Genomic DNA, 19,407 nt, shown 5'->3' with positions numbered 1-19,407 from the left:
CTAGACTATAAGAAGCTAAATCAAATTTAGTCAAGCTTAAAAGTTGTTGTTTTTTAAAAATCGGTATTTTACCAAAGGACGTGATCTTCCACCATTGAGCTGTATTTGATAAAACTGGCATTAGGTAACTGATTCTTCTTTTCATTATAAATTAATCAAAGCTGCACTTTGAATGTTAGTTTAGTTTCACACCCCCCCCCCAAAAGGGGGTTACGGGGGTTAACCTGACATTCATGAAGACCTTAAATCAAATATAGTTTAAATCACAACTGAAATAGTTAGTTTGTCCACAGCACAAAACTCACACAATTGACAATTTATAGTAAACAAAAAACCATTTACTGGATTCTGAGATGTGTTATTAGTAGGGATTGAGAGGCACTGGCAGAGCTGTGCAAAATGAAAATGGAGAAATAAAAGGCTAACAAATCAAGTTTTAAAAAACAGATTTGACAAAAGGTAGAATAAGAAGGCATTCACACTGATGAGAGGTAAAAAAAATTAAGAGTACACAGTCTGAAATTTAAGAAAATGAATGTATAAGGAATGCCAATATCACAATCCTATTCAGGGAATAGTGAAACCTATAGTATTGTCTTTAGAACTTATTTCTGTGATTGAATTAGTCGTCAATGAGAAACAATAAGGTACTAAACCCTTGCTAGACATTAGCTGTCCAACAAAAGTAAACTGCTCATTGCTAGCTGCGGAAAACACGGACCACTCACCCTCACTGCAGCAGATCAATGACCAATAGCAGAAAATGTGGATTACAAATTCTTACCCCTTTGACTGGCCATTAGCACGGTTTTCAAAAAATTTTATCTCCAAAATATCATTTACTCCCAGTGAATGCACTGCTTCAGTTAAGTCTTCATCTGTTGTCCACTGCAAAATATTTTTATATTCAAATGTCAAAACACATTAAATGCCAATTTTCACTAAGAATACAGCAGTCTAATCCTGTATGTTTGTACTATTGCTTTTTACTTTATTGTGAAAATGATCTAATAGTGCATCTCACTGGATGTTTTCTGTGGCTGTTTGTAGAAAAGGCCAGAAAATATTTCAAGGGACACTTTACAGTTACTTCTCATAAAGATCATTACTAAAATATATGAATAGACAAATGATGTGTAATACAACACATATGGCACTAACAGCACCTAACATGCATTACCACCCTTAATACATAATGCACTATCTTAAAGAAAGCTATGTTAGAAGACGTTTTGTTTTTATGAAAAACAAAGACATACTTTCAAGGCTGCAAGGCTTTAATCTGACCAATTTCAATAGTCACTTTTTTTGTCTGTCTGTTTTATACCTCAAGGATTGCAAATTTTTCCTCTTAAAAACAGACTATTAGCCCAAAATCCTACATCTCTGAACCAGGTCAGATTTCAAGACCATTTCATTAGTGTGTTTCACTTTCAGGTGTGTTAGCACACTTGTATCCCTTATACATGGTGCTCTATACCAGTGCCAAAACTGGCCCAAGTGAAATTTAATTTACTAAAAAGCCTGAACCATGAACTACTGGTTTTTTTGAAGCTTTAGACAGCAAGATTCTAAGAAGTTTTGTTTTACTTACTGATGGCAGAGAAAAAACAAAACAAAACAGAAAAAGAGTAAGAAAAGTAGAGTTTATCAGCCACTTCAGTGGCCCATGGATATGTGACATCCATCAACATCTAACTGACTCTACTATAAGCAAACACCTAAGTCGAACATTATCCATTTCTGAAGTTAAACACTTTCACCCTGATTGTAAATGTGCACTGGTACTGAAAGAGTTGGAGTAAAAAGAAAACCTTTAACTCCAGAACCCCCCCTAAATTTCAGGAGAGAGAGGGAACTGGGTGTTCAAGTTTTCAAACTCCTTATATACCCCCCCACCAGCTCTAGTATAGAACCCTCAACACCCTTCTGGCTCACAGCAAGCAAACTACATTGCTGAATCTAATGCCACTTAAAAAAAAACAAAATCAAAGAAAAACTTGACAATCCTTAAGAAGGTAAACACAAAATGTTGTAGATAGTTCTGTTTAAGATGCCAAGTCAATAGTAACGATACAGATTTTAAAGTTACATATGGACTTTCAAAAACACTCAGCATTGGCCAATTGGCCATTGACTTCAATGGAAGCAGAGTTAGGCCAACACTGTGTTTTAAAAATCCCATCTCTAGAAATAAGTTTTTAAATGAAGTGTTTGATAAATCAGTATCTCCTTTACTTACCTGGAAAGAGCCTGAAATCAGGATACTGCAACATTTGACATCAAACACTTAAAACAAAGTATGAAGCATTTTCCTGGTACTAGTATAGGCTTTAGCAGAGGAAGCAACCATGAACTCAGAATTTTGCATAGAAAATATTAATTTATTCTATTCCTTCTCTTCAGAGTTTCCCCTAAGCCCTAATAGGGTGGCAAACCTGCCATGCTTTCCCAGAAAGCTTCCCCTTTCACCTTTACCTTATTCTACAAGCAAGACACAACTGAACCTTTATATTGTAAATATCCTCCATTTTAATGAACATCCCAAAACTATATTCTTCCCCCAAGATTTTCACTAAAATGTTCAGAAAACCTGCTTCTCTGTTCTAAGATATCAGTACATGATTTTTCTTGTATTGTGTGCCAGAAAGTTAAATATTTTAGTAAAATTCTGTCAACTACAATGAGTATATTTGATCAGTGTAAGATTACTGCCCATAATAAAAAAGCATGTGTGTAACTGAATTCCAGCACTTACCCAAGTAAGATTTCCAATGTACAATGCAATTCTCTTTCCAGTATATGTATAGACAACATTTGGTGCTGCTCCTTTACCTACGTCATCTCCAACTGATGGTGGGAGAGAGTCCATATAATCACGGTCCTCTGGGGCATCGCCATTATTTGCAGATGGAGAGATGACATCATCATACAAATCTATCTGATCATGTCCACCATATTCAGCTTCCTAAAATACAAAAAGATATGCTGTAGATAACATATTACCTAAAATACTCTTAATATTTATTCAAAACAAATACTGCTCTAAATGTCCCAGAGAATTATCACATGAGGTAAGACAGACACATTTGGGCCTGAAGTACAACAGTATATCCCTCCCAGTTTACGTCCCAATTTGATCTACATTCAAATGTATATAAATCTGATGTTACTGCCTTCTGGTTTCTACTTTTTAAAAAATTCCACCAAGCTGACAGAAAATTAACAAAAAGCCTATAGTTACTGCTTAATCCTACAATGATTTTGTTCTACTGATAGAGACAAACAAGAGAACACAAATTCTATTCTCAGAATGTTGCTGAAATTAATGATGCTGGTAAGCAAAATAGCAGCATGTAAACTTCAGCTCTTATGCAAAAACAAAGTAAATATTTTCCTCTATTAAAAGAAACTGATAGGGGAAGTGGTTTGAGCTTTTATGAGAGTCCTGGCAATGAACACAACATACAGCCAAACTTTTCAGAGATCACATCCTAAACTTGATCTCTGAATCTGCAATAAAGGGTCAAGAAGGGAGCACTTCATACTCTAATGATCCCACTTAATATAAAGGAGAAACACTGTTTCCAAAGAAAGCTATATCCCACTTCCTGGTATCACCGTGTCATCACAATATGAGTTGGAATGGGAAATGACTAAGATAGGAGCAAAAATAAATCAATTTTTAATTGAGTTATCAGTCCACGTTCTTTTTAAAATTTAGACCTTTTACCATTAAAATGGGCAACACACTCTTCTTTGCAATTAGGGAGCATCATATAAAAAAAAAATTCCTAGTTATGTCTCTAGTAATAAATGTATTAAAAGATCTAATCCAGAGTATCTTCTCTAAACTGAAGACTCCTTTGATGCAGCCATTTACATTTTTTAATTTCCACTTAGTCATATAAATGGACAACTTGGCAAATAAAGTTAGCATCCGTCTTACTGGTCTCTCACCCACAAAATCAGAGTGACAAAGCACTGGCATTACCTGTATTACAATTATTTTACAGGGACTAGACCATTGCCTTAGGGCCCTGCCATAACAAACTCTCCTCAGACCCTTGCATAACAGGTTCATTCCCCTTAAACCACTCCCCATGATGCTTTCCCCCACTTCAGGATTCCAGACCACAGGGCAGGAAAAGCTGGTTACATACTCTTCATAAGAGGAGATTACAGAGCATCGGGAAACAAAGGAGCCAGTTGCGCAACTACTAAAAATACCAAGTTATAAACACCCATATTCTCCCTTATGAAATGAACCTCCAAAATTCTCTCGGCAAACATCTACCAAAGTTCTGTATTTTACAGCAAGATCTCCCCCACATACACCCCTTTCTACTATATAAAATTCTGTTGTATCTTAACTTTTGTTTTTAAATACCTACTTCACCCACACATTAATTGAGTCAGTAAATATATGAAGGCCACATGCACCATCACAGTATTTAACTGTCTTACAAATTCTATAAGTCAAAAAGTCTCTGTTTCTTTCCCTCCTGATTGCTATTTTAAATGAAGGAAAGCTAAATCAAAGTAGTGAATTTTGCACTTTGTTCTGAAAATTAGGTTCAAGATCATTTTAATTTCCTGCAGAAACAAGTTTCACACTTCTAGGCCAGCAGCTTTCAGTTCTGTCACCTGCATTTATAAGTCTTCACATGTTTTAGTAGTTCCACAGTTCCTGAGGAATGCAGCTGACATGGGAGTTTATAATTACTGAGAAGCGGCTTTTAAACCAGCTCATGCCAATGTCATGAAGGGCTTTGAGGATCAGAACTGAAACCCCAAGTTTGACTTGGTTCAGTGGGTAGCCAGTGAAATGAGCAGAACATTGGGGTGATACACTGTCAGCAACCTATGTTATTAAGTAGGTAAGCTATTTCACTTTGAACTAATTGGACAATGTGGTACAATCGGAGAGTCAAGAGTTTAAGGCCAGAAGGGACCTCCTGTACATAACATGCCGCCTACACTACCCAGCACCTGCACACTAAACATAACTGAAATTAGACCAAAATATTATAGCCCACTGGAAACTAGACTATTATGTGCCACAGGCAGAGAATAGGAGGTACCAACATGCATCAGTGCTCCACAATCAGGTACGATATGTTGCAACAATAAATGCAGAAGGTCATTAACTCATGGATCATTGTGGCCTACTCCAAAACTGACACCATGGGGTGCAGGCTCCTGGCCAGCTTTAGGCAGAAGAGCTCTTTTCCAGCAGCCATATTTATTTGGGCATCCAGTAACAATGAAGATTCCAGCTAGCCCCACCCCATAGAGGGTGTTAATGTGGTTCTGAGTTCTATGAAGCATTATCCTCTCTCCAACAGCATCAGGGGCAGCTCCAGGCCCCAGCACGACAAGCGCGTGCTTGGGGCGGCAAGCTGCGGGGAGCGCTCCACCGGTCGCCGGGAGGGCGGCAGGCGGCTCTGGTGGACCTCCCGCAGGCGTGCCTGCGGAGTCCGCTGGTCCCACGGCTTCGGTGGAGGTCTACCGGAGCCACGGGACCAGCGGACCCTCCGCAGGCTGGTCTGTGGGAGGTCCACCGGAGCCGCGGGACCGGCGACCAGCAGAGCGCCCACTGCGGCATGCCGCCGTGCTTGGGGCGGCGAAATGGATAGAGCCGCCCCTGACCAGCATCATTCTGTATTGCCCACATTTAGTATCAGTCATCTGCTCTTCGCTGACACTAACGGTATGTCCACATAGCAAAAGCTGTGCACTGACTAACCTACCTGAGCTAGTGCTGTGTATGGCCAGCTTACCCTAGCTAGCTTAAATCCAGCTAGTGTGGGTAACAACAGTGATGAAGACAGTGCAACAATAGCTTCTGAATGGGCTAGCAAGCCAAGTACATACCCAGGATCCATGCCAGGCTTGTACTACATGTACTGCAGCCCAGAGTGCACTACCATCACTGCTATATTACCTGTGCTAGCTAGATTCAAGCTAGCTCTAGTAGGCTGGTCTTTGCACAGCTTTTGCTGTGCAGATATACCCTAAAACAGCTAAGGGATGGCACTGTTTGTATCTGAGATAATGAAGACATACAGTTGGGTGTTGTTCATGTATTACTGGCATATGAATCTGTGTTGTCTCAAGATCTTCCCCAGAAAAAAAGGTTACTTACCTGTATTGTAACTGATGTTCTTTGAGATGTGGTTGAACATATGTATTCTACATTGGAGAGTGCACCCAGTCAGAGCCGGAGTGTTTTCGTAGCTGTACCTGTCAAGGTGGCACACACACTCTGCACATCCTCATGGCCCATCACAAGCCTATATAAGGGCAATGCTGCCCTGATCCCCGAGAGTTCCTTTGCACCAGAATATGGTGACTCAGGACTCCGGTGCAGAGGGGTTACAATATGGGTAAGTAACCATTTTTTCTTCTTTGAGTAGGGTGACCAGATGTCCCGATTGTAAAGGGACAGTCCCATTTTTTGGGACTTTTTCTTATATAGGCGCCTATTACCCCTCACCCCCTGTCCTGTTTTTTCACAGTTGCTATCTGATAACCCTATCTTTGAGTGATTGCACATGTGTGTTGTACTCAGATGACACACAACAGTACTATTAGGAGATGGGGCGCAGAGACTATTTAAATAGGAACTGCAATACTGTTTTCCCAAAATTTGCTTTAGATCTTGAAGCAGGCATGATGGCATAAGGAGTGAAGGTATGCACAGAGGACAAAGTAGCAGCCCTACAAATGGGGACATCCCATAGAAAAGCTAATAAAGTTGCTTGAGTTGAATGGCCTGACTGTCTTTGTGGAGGAGAGGTCTGAGCTATAGAACTGAGAAGGGCCCAGATGAATTCTATTTTCTATGTCAGGATTAATCTGGATTTTCCCTTTTTTCAGGCTGAGTCCCACACAATCAAAGAGACAAAATGATAAACCATGTGGTGGAGAACCCGATGCTCAGATCTCCCTCACACTAACAGTTGCCTAGGTAAGGGAAGACGTGCATCCCTGTTCTCCTCAAGTAGGCCGCCACCACTACAATGCACTTGGTGAACACATGTAGCACTGACATCATGGGCCAAAGGGAAGTACTGTGTATTCATAGAATCATAGGCCTGCTACTACAAATCTCAGAAACTTCCCATTACTTGGCACTACCGTTGCATGGAAGATGAAGGAAAGCAAACCAGTAACTGATCTAGGATTGATGCTAGGGAAACCATGTGAAGTCTAATGTACATGATGAACTTTTTGAGATTTCAAAAGTCCAATATGGGTCTCAACCTCTGCTCCCCTTCAACTTGAGGATCAGAAAGTATCATAAGTAAAACTTCTTTCCCCAGTGTTGATAGGGAACTTCTTGTATGGCCCTTAAAGTGAACAGAGTCTGAAGCTTTTTGAAGAAACACTAACTCACGAGATGGGTCCCTGAAAAGGTTAGGTGGACGGAGAGGAAATTGATAGAATATCCCAATTTCGTAGTGCTTAGGATCCAGTTGGCTATTATCATGGCTTCTCAAGCACTGAGAAAATGGGACAATCTTTCCCTAAATGAGGGGGTGAGAAGATAGTAGGAAGATTGCCAACAACTGCATGGCTGTCCTCAAAGGACAAGTCAAATGGGCTGCTTCCACACAGCTGACTGAGGACAAGCTGGCTGACTCAAAGTGAAGTTGAAGGACCTCTGTCTCTGATGTTTGTGTTTCCTTCTCAAAAAATCATGTTGCCTTGGTGAATATCAAGCCTGCATATAAAACCTGACATGGATATTACTGTTGTCGGGCTATATACTGACATAAAGGGTAGCAGAAGAGGCTTTAAACGTAAGTAGTTTCATTAGTCTTGCCTGAAAACAAGAACTGACCACCACACAGAAGGTCCTCTATAGTTTGTTGGATGTCCAAGGCTATGTAACCAGGGGGGGTCTCATTGTTATTGCAGAAGCCATCACCCTAGAACAGTGTTTCCCAAACTTGGGACGCCGCTTGTTTAGGGAAAGCCCCTGGTGGGCCGGGCTGGTTTGTTTACCTGCCACGTCTGCAGGTATAGCCAATTGTGGCTCCCATTAGCTTTGGTTCGCTGCTCCAGGCCAATGGGAGCTGCTGCAAGCGGCTTGGGCTGAGGGATATACTGGCCGCTGCTTCCAGCAGCTCCCATTGGCCCGGAGCAGCGAACCAAGGCCAATGGGAGCCACAATTGGCCAGACCTGCGGACGGAGCAGGTAAACAAACCGGCCCGGCCCACCAGGGGTTTTCCCTACACAAGCGGCATCCCAAGTTTGCACACACAGTGTTGTTACTTTATGGAGAGGATTTGCGGGTCCTGAAAGATCACAAATAGAAAGATCTGTATAGCCCTATACAACCAATACAGTGTCATCAATCTTTTTTCAGGGGATGGAATGAATCCTCAGATGTTAAAGCTTCTGAAACAGCTTCATGTACTTATATATGGAGAATATTACATTACAAAATTGAGAAAGTGGCCAAATTATGTACAAGTGGAATAACTAAGAAAAATCGACTTGTAGCTAAGAGCATATGTGAATATTATTTTATTGTTTGTATTATGGTAGCATCTATTCTAGATGGCCCAACAGGGACCGATGCCCCATTGTGATAGCTGCTGTACATACACTCAGTAACAGGCAGTCTCTGCCCAAGACCTTACAAGCAAGGGCAAAACCTTAATAACACGGTGAACTGCCTGCCAAATTCAAAGAAATTATTTTTCAATAAGCCATATTTGATTTACACAGCCTTATCTTAATATTAAAGCAAACATCTTTATCTGTAAACCAATCTAAATCCTTAAAAAGTGTACAGAATTTACCCCATTCATTTTCTCTATTTCAGTTTCCATTGTGCTCTCTGGAGGAAGTCAGAAAGATAACCAGTGCATCCAAAAATTTGCAGCAGGGTGCTAGGCAAAGCCATCATGTGCTGTCACATGATAGCAAACAGATTTTAGAAGTGTTAGGGTGTTTTTTCTTTTTAAAAGTCTATGTTCTCGTGGACTACATAACTACAAGGGGCCTGGAACTATTTAAATACCAACTGGCTCAACGCCTACTTCATAACACTATAGTAGTCTCTTGTATGGTTAGCATAAGTTAGCTACCCTGTCTAATTACTTTTATTATTCAACTGTGTGTATGTCTCAAAACTATTTCTTGTTTTCAAGTTTATCTTCTAATTACTTCTGTAAAAGACTACAGTCATCAGTATATGTTCAGATACAAAATGCAAAAATAGTACATATTCACAATGTAACTGTACATATGCCGCCAGGCTCTGCTGTAGAAAAAACTGTGGTAGTGACCTGCTGCATCCACCAATCACTGCAGAATCAAGGTCAATGAGAAAATGAGAACACAGACTACTGAAGTTTTCTCCCCTTTCTTTTCCCCTTAACAGTTCCTTCAATTTGAGGCACTAAAGCACACAAAGACAATCTCACCCTCATGCTCTCCAACTTACCTGGAAATCTCATCTCCACTATAGGAAGGACCATAACTTCCTCTCTTAAAGATCAAACTCAGCTTCCTACTTTAATTTCATAATTCAGCTTTTGAAAAAAAGTCAGCTGAATAAGAACAAGAATGAATTTAACCTACTGAGAGCATAAAGAAACTACCATGTACCAACCGTAGTCATAGTTTAGCAAGAAAATTTTAAACAATGTTCACACCAACAGCAGTTTACCATTAGTTGGCATTGTAAAACGTTTTTTATGTAGTAAATATGCAACTCTGATCAGATGTTTAGTGTCCAATTGGTTATTTGTTCTCTCAACCACAGTTGTCCCTTGTTTTATAGGTACTCGCCCTCCCATATAGCCCAACACACCACACCAAAGAAAACTTTTCAAGACAGGTTTTAGGGTGTAAAAACTCTGAAAAGGGAATCACAGGGGCAGAAACAAGGTGAAAACATTCAGTAAAGAATGTCAGAAAGTATAAATGAGTGTGTACTTGTTTTCCAAAGCTGTCAGGAAAGAGTCTGAATAGAGCATTCTGAAGGCAAAGTGATAGCATTCTAGTAAGGCTACCCAAAGCTTATTAGAGGAGATTTTACCCAAAAGGTTATGATAGCAGCATTGTCCATGTACAGTAGAACCTCAGAGTTACAAACACCTCGGAAATGGAGGTTGTTCGTAACTCGAACATTCATAATTCTGAACAAAATGTTATGGCTGTTCTTTCAAAAAGTTCACACCTGAACACTGACTTAATACAGCTTTGAAACTTTACTCTGCAGAAGAAAAATGCCGCTTTTAATCATCAATTTAAATGAAACAAGTACAAATCTTTTTTTTAAACTTCCTTTTTTTAGTAGTTTTACGTTTAACACAGTACTATAATGTTTTTGCCTCCCCCCCCCCGCTGCTGCCTGATTGCGCACTTCCAGGTCCAAATGAGGTGTGTGGTTGACCAGTCAGTTCATAACTCTGGTGTTCATAACTCGGAGGTTCTACTGTATACACAAAACTGAAGAAAAAAAAAAAAAGCACATGTACACTCAAAAGAAGTCCCCTTCACTCCCCAAAATATATCTGAATTTTGCAGGAAAGAACATTACAACAGTTCTCACTAACAGTGCAGGTCTCTCCCCATGGCCAGTTTTAACATCAAGAGAAGGTAGCGAACCACAGGTTTGCAGGAACGCAGAAGGTCCGATAAGGCTGACTATAAGTAAGACAGTAAGAAAATTGTGGGCTGTGACTGTGTTGCAGAAACTGTAACTTTTAATACTCACTGCAACTTTTAGTGTCCCTCCTCCATCATGGTGGAGGGGCGGCCGGGGCAAATTTGAGTGACTAGTATTGTGACCTTGGTTGACAACCAAGAAAAATTTAGGTGAGTAGCGATGCAACCTAGTGCAGGAGATGGGGCTATGGTGATGTATGAGGAAGACAACTTCAAAGACTTTGCCTTCTTCAGCAGCACAACTGTGCTGGGAAACCAGTTTGGGGAGGCCCCAGTAAGTGGAGCTAGGTAGGAGCTGGGACTTATGCCTTCCAAAGAGCTCGATGCCAGGACAGGGGAGCCCCAGCGGTGCCAGTCCCTTCACAGGGCTTCTAAGGGTCTCCAAGTTGTGGCCAGCTCAGGGCACAGAGGCTCAGGCCCCACACACACCCTGGACTGAAGGCTTGGGGAAGAGGGGCTATCCAACCGATGTTGGAGAGTAAAAGACACTACTAACAACTCTGTCCTGATGGCACCTTTACCCTCTAACCCCACCACATGCTACCTTGTGGACACCTCTACAAAAACCTGCATCTGCTCATCAGTAGGGCCAAATTTGAGTGATGTTGCACCTTGCGCAACAGGTGGCAAAGCCACTCATTCAAATGTGGCTGGAGCTTATGTGTGGGTGTACACCCAGGACTGGACTCCTTGTAGGGGCATTCAGATGGGAGGTCTTTATTCTTCCTGTTTGTTTTATTATGGTACTTGAACTGACAGCATCAAAACCGCAACTTAAACTGTGGCCACAACTTCTGAACAACAACAAAAATTCACTACTTTCTTAGAGCCTTTATTAAGTGAATGCGTGCTTCTTGTGGATTACTTTTTATTTTTAATTTAGAGGCGAAGGCTAGGGTTTATAAGCCTTCTTGAAGAAATCTGTTTTCAAGAGAAACTTGAAGGTGGACGGAGTCAGGCACAGAGGATAACATTTAAGAAAATGCGTTGAGTTGGAACAAAATGACATGTGTAGGCAGTTTTGGCCAAGTGAAAGGAGGGAAGAGCAGAAAGACTGATGGGAGCTAGACCACAGCCTATCATACTGATTAATATTATCTTCATTGTTTCCTTGTGGTCCCCCACAATTGGTCTGTTTCCATCTGCTGTCTCGTCTAATATTTAGACTTTAAGCAATTTGGGGGCAGTGACTGTCTTTTCCTTCTGTGTTTGAACAGTGTCTGGCAGTATGGGGTCCTGGGGGGCTCCTAGGCGTAATGATAATAGAAATCATAAAAAATATATTGGGAAGAGCCTTAACTGCAAGGGCAGGGAGTTAGAGTATGATGCATATATAGCAAAGGTAAGCTAATAAAGGGATTTGAGAGAAACTGGAAATAATTCAATCAGCAGGTGGAACTGATGAGTGAGTTCTACTAGAACAGAAGAGGGCAGAGTAAAGGGCCTTACCTTCACTAGGGGAAAAGATGTGTTCTTAACTCTTGTTGGCTAACACATGGTAACCGAGGCAAAATGCTATTGAAGACAAGGCAGTTTGTAGTTTTAACAAAAGGTAGCAGGTCGAGATAAACCCAAGACTCCCACATAGTCTCTACCTCAACCTGCCAACTTGTGTGAAAATACCAACTGTCACTGATACAAATGAGAGGTATGTAATAACTTGGGTATAAGTAGAGTTGCCCTTTACTTAATGGATTCATAAACCCTTTCAGGACTTCTCAGTTCCCATCCTAAACTAGTGGCTCCTGTAGCATTGAGGTGATCTAAATCAACAGCAGCAGCATAGCACTTTATACAACAGCAAGCTGTTCCCTTTGCAGTTGGCTCCTGTGTAAAATGCTTACTACAAAGGAGATCTGATTAATGCTAACCATATTGAGGCTGCAACAGATTTTCCAGTCATCACCCTGATCATGCCACTTGTATGATTTTTGGGTCAGAGACCATCTCATATAAATTTCTACAACACCTAGCACAATGAGGACACAATCCCAATTAGGACAACCCAGGGACTACTGTAGTAGAAGTAAGAATGATGATCACAAGTACTTCACATCTGGAAGAACTGAAATGGAAAAGTGAATAAGATAGTGATCAGTATTTTCCTTTGCACCTTTGCAATTTAAAATATTACTGTTCAAGTGCCTTATAAGAAAGGCAGTCTGAAAGATTAAAAAAAAAAAAAGCAAAGTCTGAGGAAGTAAAATGAGCATTGTGACAAGGTCAAAAAATGCAAACAAGAATGAATTAAAAGTTGTAATGAGATGAACAAAGCCCCAAAAATGGGGATTAGAGAAAAATGACACAAAAAGGCCTAGTATTCTGCAGTGTGATTATGCTAAGTAGTCAATATAAGACAAAATGACTAAACATTGTTGGGGAGAACTTCTTTATTATCTCAATTTCATTTGCTTACCAGATCTTTATCCTTAACAGGATTATCAGCTGGCTAAGGGAGTTGTGTGCGTGGGACTGTCTTCGGAAGCTGAGAGTTAACAACCTGAACCCCACTACATCTCCGGAATTTACTGTAGGCCCATGAGCAATTGTGCAGCAATGGCTTGTGTGTATTTTTGGAGCAAAGAGAAAACAGACAACCTGGGCCATGTGGCAGCTTGCCAGAAGCCTGAGAGCCACATCTAATTAGTCACAGCAGAAATTTCCAGCATTACTACCACATTAAAAGAAACCTCAGACTTAACAGAGATGGTTGTTTTGTTTTTTAATACTTTGTTTTTCATTTGGCAGATTTGTTTGTAGCTAGTGTCTATTAGAGCACTGTTGACTCAATTTAGATGCTAAGAAAGAAAGGCAGTACGCAATTATGTATGTAACCTTTTCCTAACGTAAGAGAGGATATGTACACCTCTACCCCAATATAACGCTGTCCTCGGGAGCCAAAAAGTCCTACCACATTATAGGTAAAACCGCGTTATATTGAACTTGCTTTGATCTGCCGGAGAGCGCAACCAACACCCCCCTCCCCCCTTCGAGCGCTGCTTTACCACGTTATATCTGAATTCGTGTTATATCGTGTCGCATTATATCGGGGTAGAGGTGTACTACTATCCAGAAAAGACAGAATAAAATCAAACAGCATTCTAGACATTTGCCACTTTATTGGGATCAGAAGCACACAGTGGAAAGGAAGTGGTATCTGCACCATATTTGTAGCCACAGTGTTCCCACTTTGAGGGCTTCTCTACACACAAGCTTGCACTGGTTTCATTAAATTGACTTAGTTAACTAAGTGCAAACCCTGTGTGGACCCTTTGTTTGGCATAAGAGTATTTCAGCTTAATTTAAACCAGTTCCAACTTAAACTACACCAAAGAAAGCACTCTTGTGCTGGAATTGGAGTGTTTCTACAGAATTTTGCACAGATTTCATTACATCAGTTCAAATTCACACCTTATGTTATATCTGTGCAACTTTTCCATGTAGACAAGGCCTAAGAGAACAAACCACTCTTCTCCATTGCCTGCTTACTTTATTGTATGTCACTCCTACATAATATGTAGTCTCACCAAAATGACTAATTGATTTAAAGAAATCGCAAATGTCTAAATGTTTATTTAAACATTTGTGATAATCACTCTTCTGTTCCTTTTCTATCCACCACCCAAATAAAACATAACTTCTTCCCAACACAATCACCTATTTCCCTCTTGCTCCATCATCCCCCATTTTCTCTATTTCCCTCTCTGACCCACATCAACCTCCCCCTGCTAAAAGATGTGCTCAAGTGCCAGAGCATTAGTAGCTCTGCGGGTCTGCAAGTGTCTGCAGGAGGGTGGCCACTTTATTTAATTTCTCATGCTCTGGGGCAGAAACAATGCAATCTGGGGTATGATGACCTAGGGTAATGCCAGAGCCCATTTGACGTAAATACAGATGGTAACTAGGTTACAGCAAACCTGTTAAGAACATGACATGAATTTTGGTAAGGGCAAATAGACTTTTTGAGATGAATGAAAAGGGAGAAAAAGCAAGAACTATAAGAGTAAACAGCTGAAAATCAACTGGCTGTAATACAGGAAAGAAGTAGATGTGTTTGCACAAAGCTCTATCATTAGGAGGCAAAAAGGGTTGTTAACGTATATACCCCAAGTGTCTCGGGACTGGTCCAACTCTCACCTTCCCGAGACTCACTGGACAAGTTTTGCTTAGTGCAAGTCTCTCTCCTAATATTTATTAATTTTTGCAGTGTGCAAGAAAATGCAGTGCATATTTTACAGTTTCCTTCCCTCTGGATGATAAATTTGCCACATTTTAGTCTCTCCTACTAGAAGACCTTGGATAAGGCAAGAAATCATGCTTGTTTTATGGTTTCTTTATCCATCTGCAGACTAAGGATTTTCATGCATATGTTACAGTATCTCTACTCCCTCTTTGGTGCTGGTGGGAATCATGTGTTTTACAGACTTTCAAGGGATAAGTGGATTTCCAATATGGAAATGGGAGAGATTTTGCTGTGTGTTACAGTTTCTCTGAGGATGGGTGGGTGGGTGGGTGGGTGTCTGTTTCTGTCTGTCTCTCTCTGGGGATATGGAGATGGGAGTTGTTGCTATGTGTATATTACAGTCTCTCTCAGGTTGAGTTGGTGGGGGTGTTGCTGTCTTTTACAGCCTCTCTCTATATCGAGATGGGGGGTATTGATCTGTGTGTTACAGTTGGTCTCTCAATAACCCACAGGGGCTGTTGCTCTGTGTGTTACAATCACTCTACAGCAGGGGTTCCAAAATTGGGTCGCAGCTTGTTCAGGGTAAGCGCCAGGCGGGCCATGAGACGCTCTGTTTATCTGTGTCCCCGCAGGTACGGCTGCTCGCAGCTCCCAGTGGCCGCGGTTCACCATTCCCGGCCAATGAGAGCTGCAGGAAGCAGTGGCCCGTCCCGCTTCTCGCAGCTCCCACTGGCCAGGAACGGCAAACTGTGGCCACTGGGAGTTGCCATACCTGCAGACGCTCAGATAAACAAAGTGTCTCGTGGCCCACCAGGGGCTTATGCTGAACAAACCATGAACCAAGTTTGGGAACCCCTGATCTACAGGAATATGGGGGCATTACTCTCTCTGTCTGTTATATCTGTGTTAAAGCTACTCTTTCTGGGGATATCCGGAGGCCATTGCTCTGTGTGTTACAGTTGTGCTCTCTCTCTGTGGATACAGGAAGCATTGGTGGGTGTGTGGGTGTGTGTGTGTGTGTGTCAACCTCTCTCTATGGGACATTGCTCTGCATCTGTGTTACAGCTGCTCTTTCCATGGGGATAAAGGAGTTGGGTATTGCTCTAGAGCAGGGGTTCTCAAACTTCATTGCACCACAACCCCCTTCTGAAGACAAAAACTTCTATACTACCCCAGGGGGAGGGGAGGGAAAGAGAGGGGAGGGCTGAAGCCTGAGCCGGCCCAAGCCCCACCGCCCCAGAGGGCCAAAGCCCAAGCCCCACCGCCCCGGATGCTGTGTGGGTTAGTGTCGCAGGAGATATAGAGATGGTGGGGGGGAGAGCATTTGTTGCTGGGTGTATAATACAGTCTCTCTCTCTCTTTAGGGATATTGAACAGTTGCTGTGTGTGCACTACAGTCTCTCAGGGCGGATGTAGAGATGGGGGGGTTGTTACTCAGTGTACAGTCTTTTGGGGGGATACAGAGGTGGGAGCATGTTGCTGGTTGTGTAATACAGTTTCTCAGGAGGCAGATATGGAGATGAGGGAAGTGTTGCTGGGTGTGTTACGGTCTCCCGGAGGTGAGGAGATGGGGGGATTGTTGCTGGGTGCGTTACAGTCTCTCGGGATGAGGAGATGGGGTGGTTGTTGCTAGGTGCGTTACAGTCTCTTGGGGAGGGGGCAGTTGCTGGGTGTGTTAGGGTCTCTCGGGGTAGGAAGATGGGAGGTTGTTGCTGGGTGCGTTACGGTCTCTCGGGGTAGGGAGATGGGAGGTTGTTGCTGGGTGCGTTAGGGTCTCTCGGGGTGGGGAGATGGGGGGTTGTTGCTGGGTGCGTTACAGTCTCTCGGGGTGGGGAGATAGGGGGCTGTTGCTGGGTGCATTATAGTCTCTCGGGCTGGGGAGATGGGAGAGTTGTTGCTGGGTGCATTACAGTCTCTCGGGCTGGGGAGATGGGAGGGTTGTTGCTGGGTGCGTTAGGGTCTCACGGGGTGGGGAGATGGGGGGGTTGTTGCTAGGTGCGTTAGGGTCTCTCGGGGTGGGGAGATGGGCGGCAGTTGCTGGGTGCATTAGGGTCTCTCGGGGATGAGGGGATTGTTGTTGCTGGGTGCGTTAGGGTCTCTCGGGGTGGGGAGGTGGGGGGCAGTTGCTGGGTGCGTTACGGTCTCTCGGGGATGAGGGGGTTGTTGTTGCTGGGTGCGTTAGGGTCTCTCGGGGTGGGGGGCAGTTGCTGGGTGCGTTACGGTCTCTCGGGGATGGGGGGGTTGTTGCTGGGTGCGTTAGGGTCTCTCGGGGTGGGGAGATGGGGGGTTACTGCTGGGTGCGTTACGGTCTCTCGGGGATGGGGGTGTTGTTGCTGGGTGCGTTACGGTCTCTCAGGGATGTTGTTGCTGGGTGCGTTACGGTCTCTTGGGGATGGGGGGGTTGTTGCTGGGTGTGTTAGGGTCTCTCGGGGATGGGGAGATGGGGGGCAGTTGCTGGGTGCATTACGGTCTCTCGGGGATGGGGGGTAGTTGCTGGGTGCGTTACGGTCTCTCGGGGATGGGGGGTTGTTGCTGGGTGCGTTAGGGTCTCTCGGGGTGGGGAGATGGGGGGTTACTGCTGGGTGCGTTACAGTCTCTCAGGGATGGGGGTGTTGTTGCTGCAACATTCAAGGAAATGTTGTTGCTGGGTGCGTTACGGTCTCTCGGGGATGGGGAGGTTGTTGCTGGGTGTGTTACGGTCTCTCGGGGATGGGGAGGTTGTTGCTGGGTGCGTTACGGTCTCTCGGGGATGGGGAGATGGGGGGCAGTTGCTGGGTGCATTACGGTCTCTCGGGGATGGGGGGTTGTTGCTGGATGCGTTACGGTCTCTCGGGGATGGGGGTGTTGCTGCTGGGTGCGTTAGGGTCTCTCGGGGTGGGGAGATGGGGGGCAGTTCCTGGGTGCGTTACGGTCTCTCGGGGATGGGGGGGTTGTTGCTGGATGCGTTGCGGTCTCTCGGGGATGAGGGTGTTGTTGCTGGGTGCGTTAGGGTCTCTCGGGGATGGGGGGGCAGTTGCTGGGTGCGTTAGGGTCTCTCGGGGATGGGGGTGTTGTTGCTGGGTGCGTTAGGGTCTCTCGGGGTGGGGAGATGGGGGTTGCTGCTGGGTGCGTTAGGGTCTCTCGGGGATAGGGGTATTGCTGCTGGGTGCGTTAGGGTCTCTCGGGGTGGGGAGATGGGAGGTTGCTGCTGGGTGCGTTACGGTCTCTCGGGGTGGGGAGATGGGGGTGTTGCTGCTGGGTGCGTTACGGTCTCTCGGGGTGGGGAGATGGGGTGTTGTTGCTGGGTGCGTTAGGGTCTCTCGGGGTGGGGAGATGGGGGGCAGTTGCTGGGTGCGTTACGGTCTCTCGGGGTGGGGAGATGGGGGGTTGCTGCTGGGTGCGTTACGGTCTCTCGGGGTGGGGAGATGGGGGGTTGCTGCTGGGTGCGTTACGGTCTCTCGGGGTGGGGAGATGGGGGGTTGCTGCTGGGTGCGTTACGGTCTCTCGGGGTGCGGAGATGGGGGGTTGCTGCTGGGTGCGTTAGGGTCTCTCCCCCGCGCACGCACCCACAAGGCGGAGGGGGGCGGCGCCATGAGGGAGCGGGCCGACTGGCTGCGGGGGGCAGACGCCCGGTGCAGGCCGCTCTCGCTCTCCGGGCTGAGGCCCGTCACCCCCCCTCGGAGTTAGCGGCGCGACCTCCCCTCTCCCCCGCTGCCGGGCCCCGCGCATGCGGCCTGCGCTAGCGGCCTAGCGCTCCGCGGGAAACCCACGGCCGGGCGCCTACACCAACAATGGCGGCGGCGGCGCCGCCTCCTCCCCGCCGCGCGGCCCTGCAGGCGGCGCAGGGACCGGTCCCGCCCGCGCGCACCTGGTTGAACTCCTCGCCCACATCGGCGTAGATGTCTATGTGGTCCACGCCGTCCGCCATGATCCCGCCCGCCCGCCCGCTCCTCGGGCCGCCGCCTCCGTCACCGCCGCGCCCGGGTCTAGAGCCGCCGCCGCCGCCGCCGGGGAGGGGGAGCTAACGTCACTTCCTGGAGGAGACGGGGAACTTCCGGTTACTGCAGCAGCTACCGCTGCTGCCCCCACAGGATGCGCCTGAGCCCGCGCCGGGCTTCGGGGGTCACGCAGGCCTGCCGGGGAGTTTCTCTCAGCGCCCCCCCCCCAGTCAGGGAGTGTGTCACCCCACGCGGGTTCGAGATTTGTTCCCTAACCAGGCTCCCCCACTCTGGGAGGCAGGGCCGGCTTGAGGCCAATTCCCCCGGATCGGGCCCCGCGCCCAGTTTGAATCCCGCCCCTGGCTAGAGGCGCCTTTTTAATTTTTACTCACCTAGCGGCGCTCCGGGTCTTCGGCGGCACTTCGGCGGTGGGTCCTTCGCTTGCTCTGGGTCTTCAATGGCACTTCGGCGGCGGGTCCTTCAGTGCCACCGAAGACCTGGAGCGAGTGAAGGATCCGCCGCCGAAGACTTGGAGCACCGCCCGGTGAGTACAAGCCCCGTGTGCTTTTTACATTTTTTTTTTAAATATATAGTTATCCCTGCCAGGGCCCTGT

The 19,407-nt window shown here is 45.2% G+C and overlaps 1 protein-coding gene across 6 annotated transcripts in view; it reads right to left on the bottom strand.

The window, feature by feature from the left end:
• CPSF6 (cleavage and polyadenylation specific factor 6) overlaps window positions 1–18,842 on the bottom strand; it is a 70,078-nt gene extending 51,236 nt beyond the window's left edge. For all 6 annotated transcript variants that reach the window (XM_044978599.1, XM_044978598.1, XM_044978601.1 and 3 more), the window contains exons 1-3: window positions 18,724–18,842; window positions 2,759–2,968; window positions 785–888 (exon numbers count right to left, since the gene is read on the bottom strand). In XM_044978599.1, the coding sequence (XP_044834534.1) occupies window positions 785–888; window positions 2,759–2,968; window positions 18,724–18,783 (374 nt within the window). In that variant the 5' untranslated portion in view covers window positions 18,784–18,842. The remainder of the gene's footprint in view (window positions 1–784; window positions 889–2,758; window positions 2,969–18,723) is intronic.
• Window positions 18,843–19,407: the final 565 nt, after the last annotated feature.

The sequence above is a fragment of the Mauremys mutica genome, chromosome 1 (genome assembly GCF_020497125.1).
Source record: "Mauremys mutica isolate MM-2020 ecotype Southern chromosome 1, ASM2049712v1, whole genome shotgun sequence".
In the NCBI taxonomy this organism is placed as follows: Eukaryota; Metazoa; Chordata; order Testudines; family Geoemydidae; genus Mauremys; species Mauremys mutica.
The sequence above is the reverse complement of the archived record's forward strand: the minus strand, read 5'-3'. Positions and strand labels throughout refer to the sequence as shown.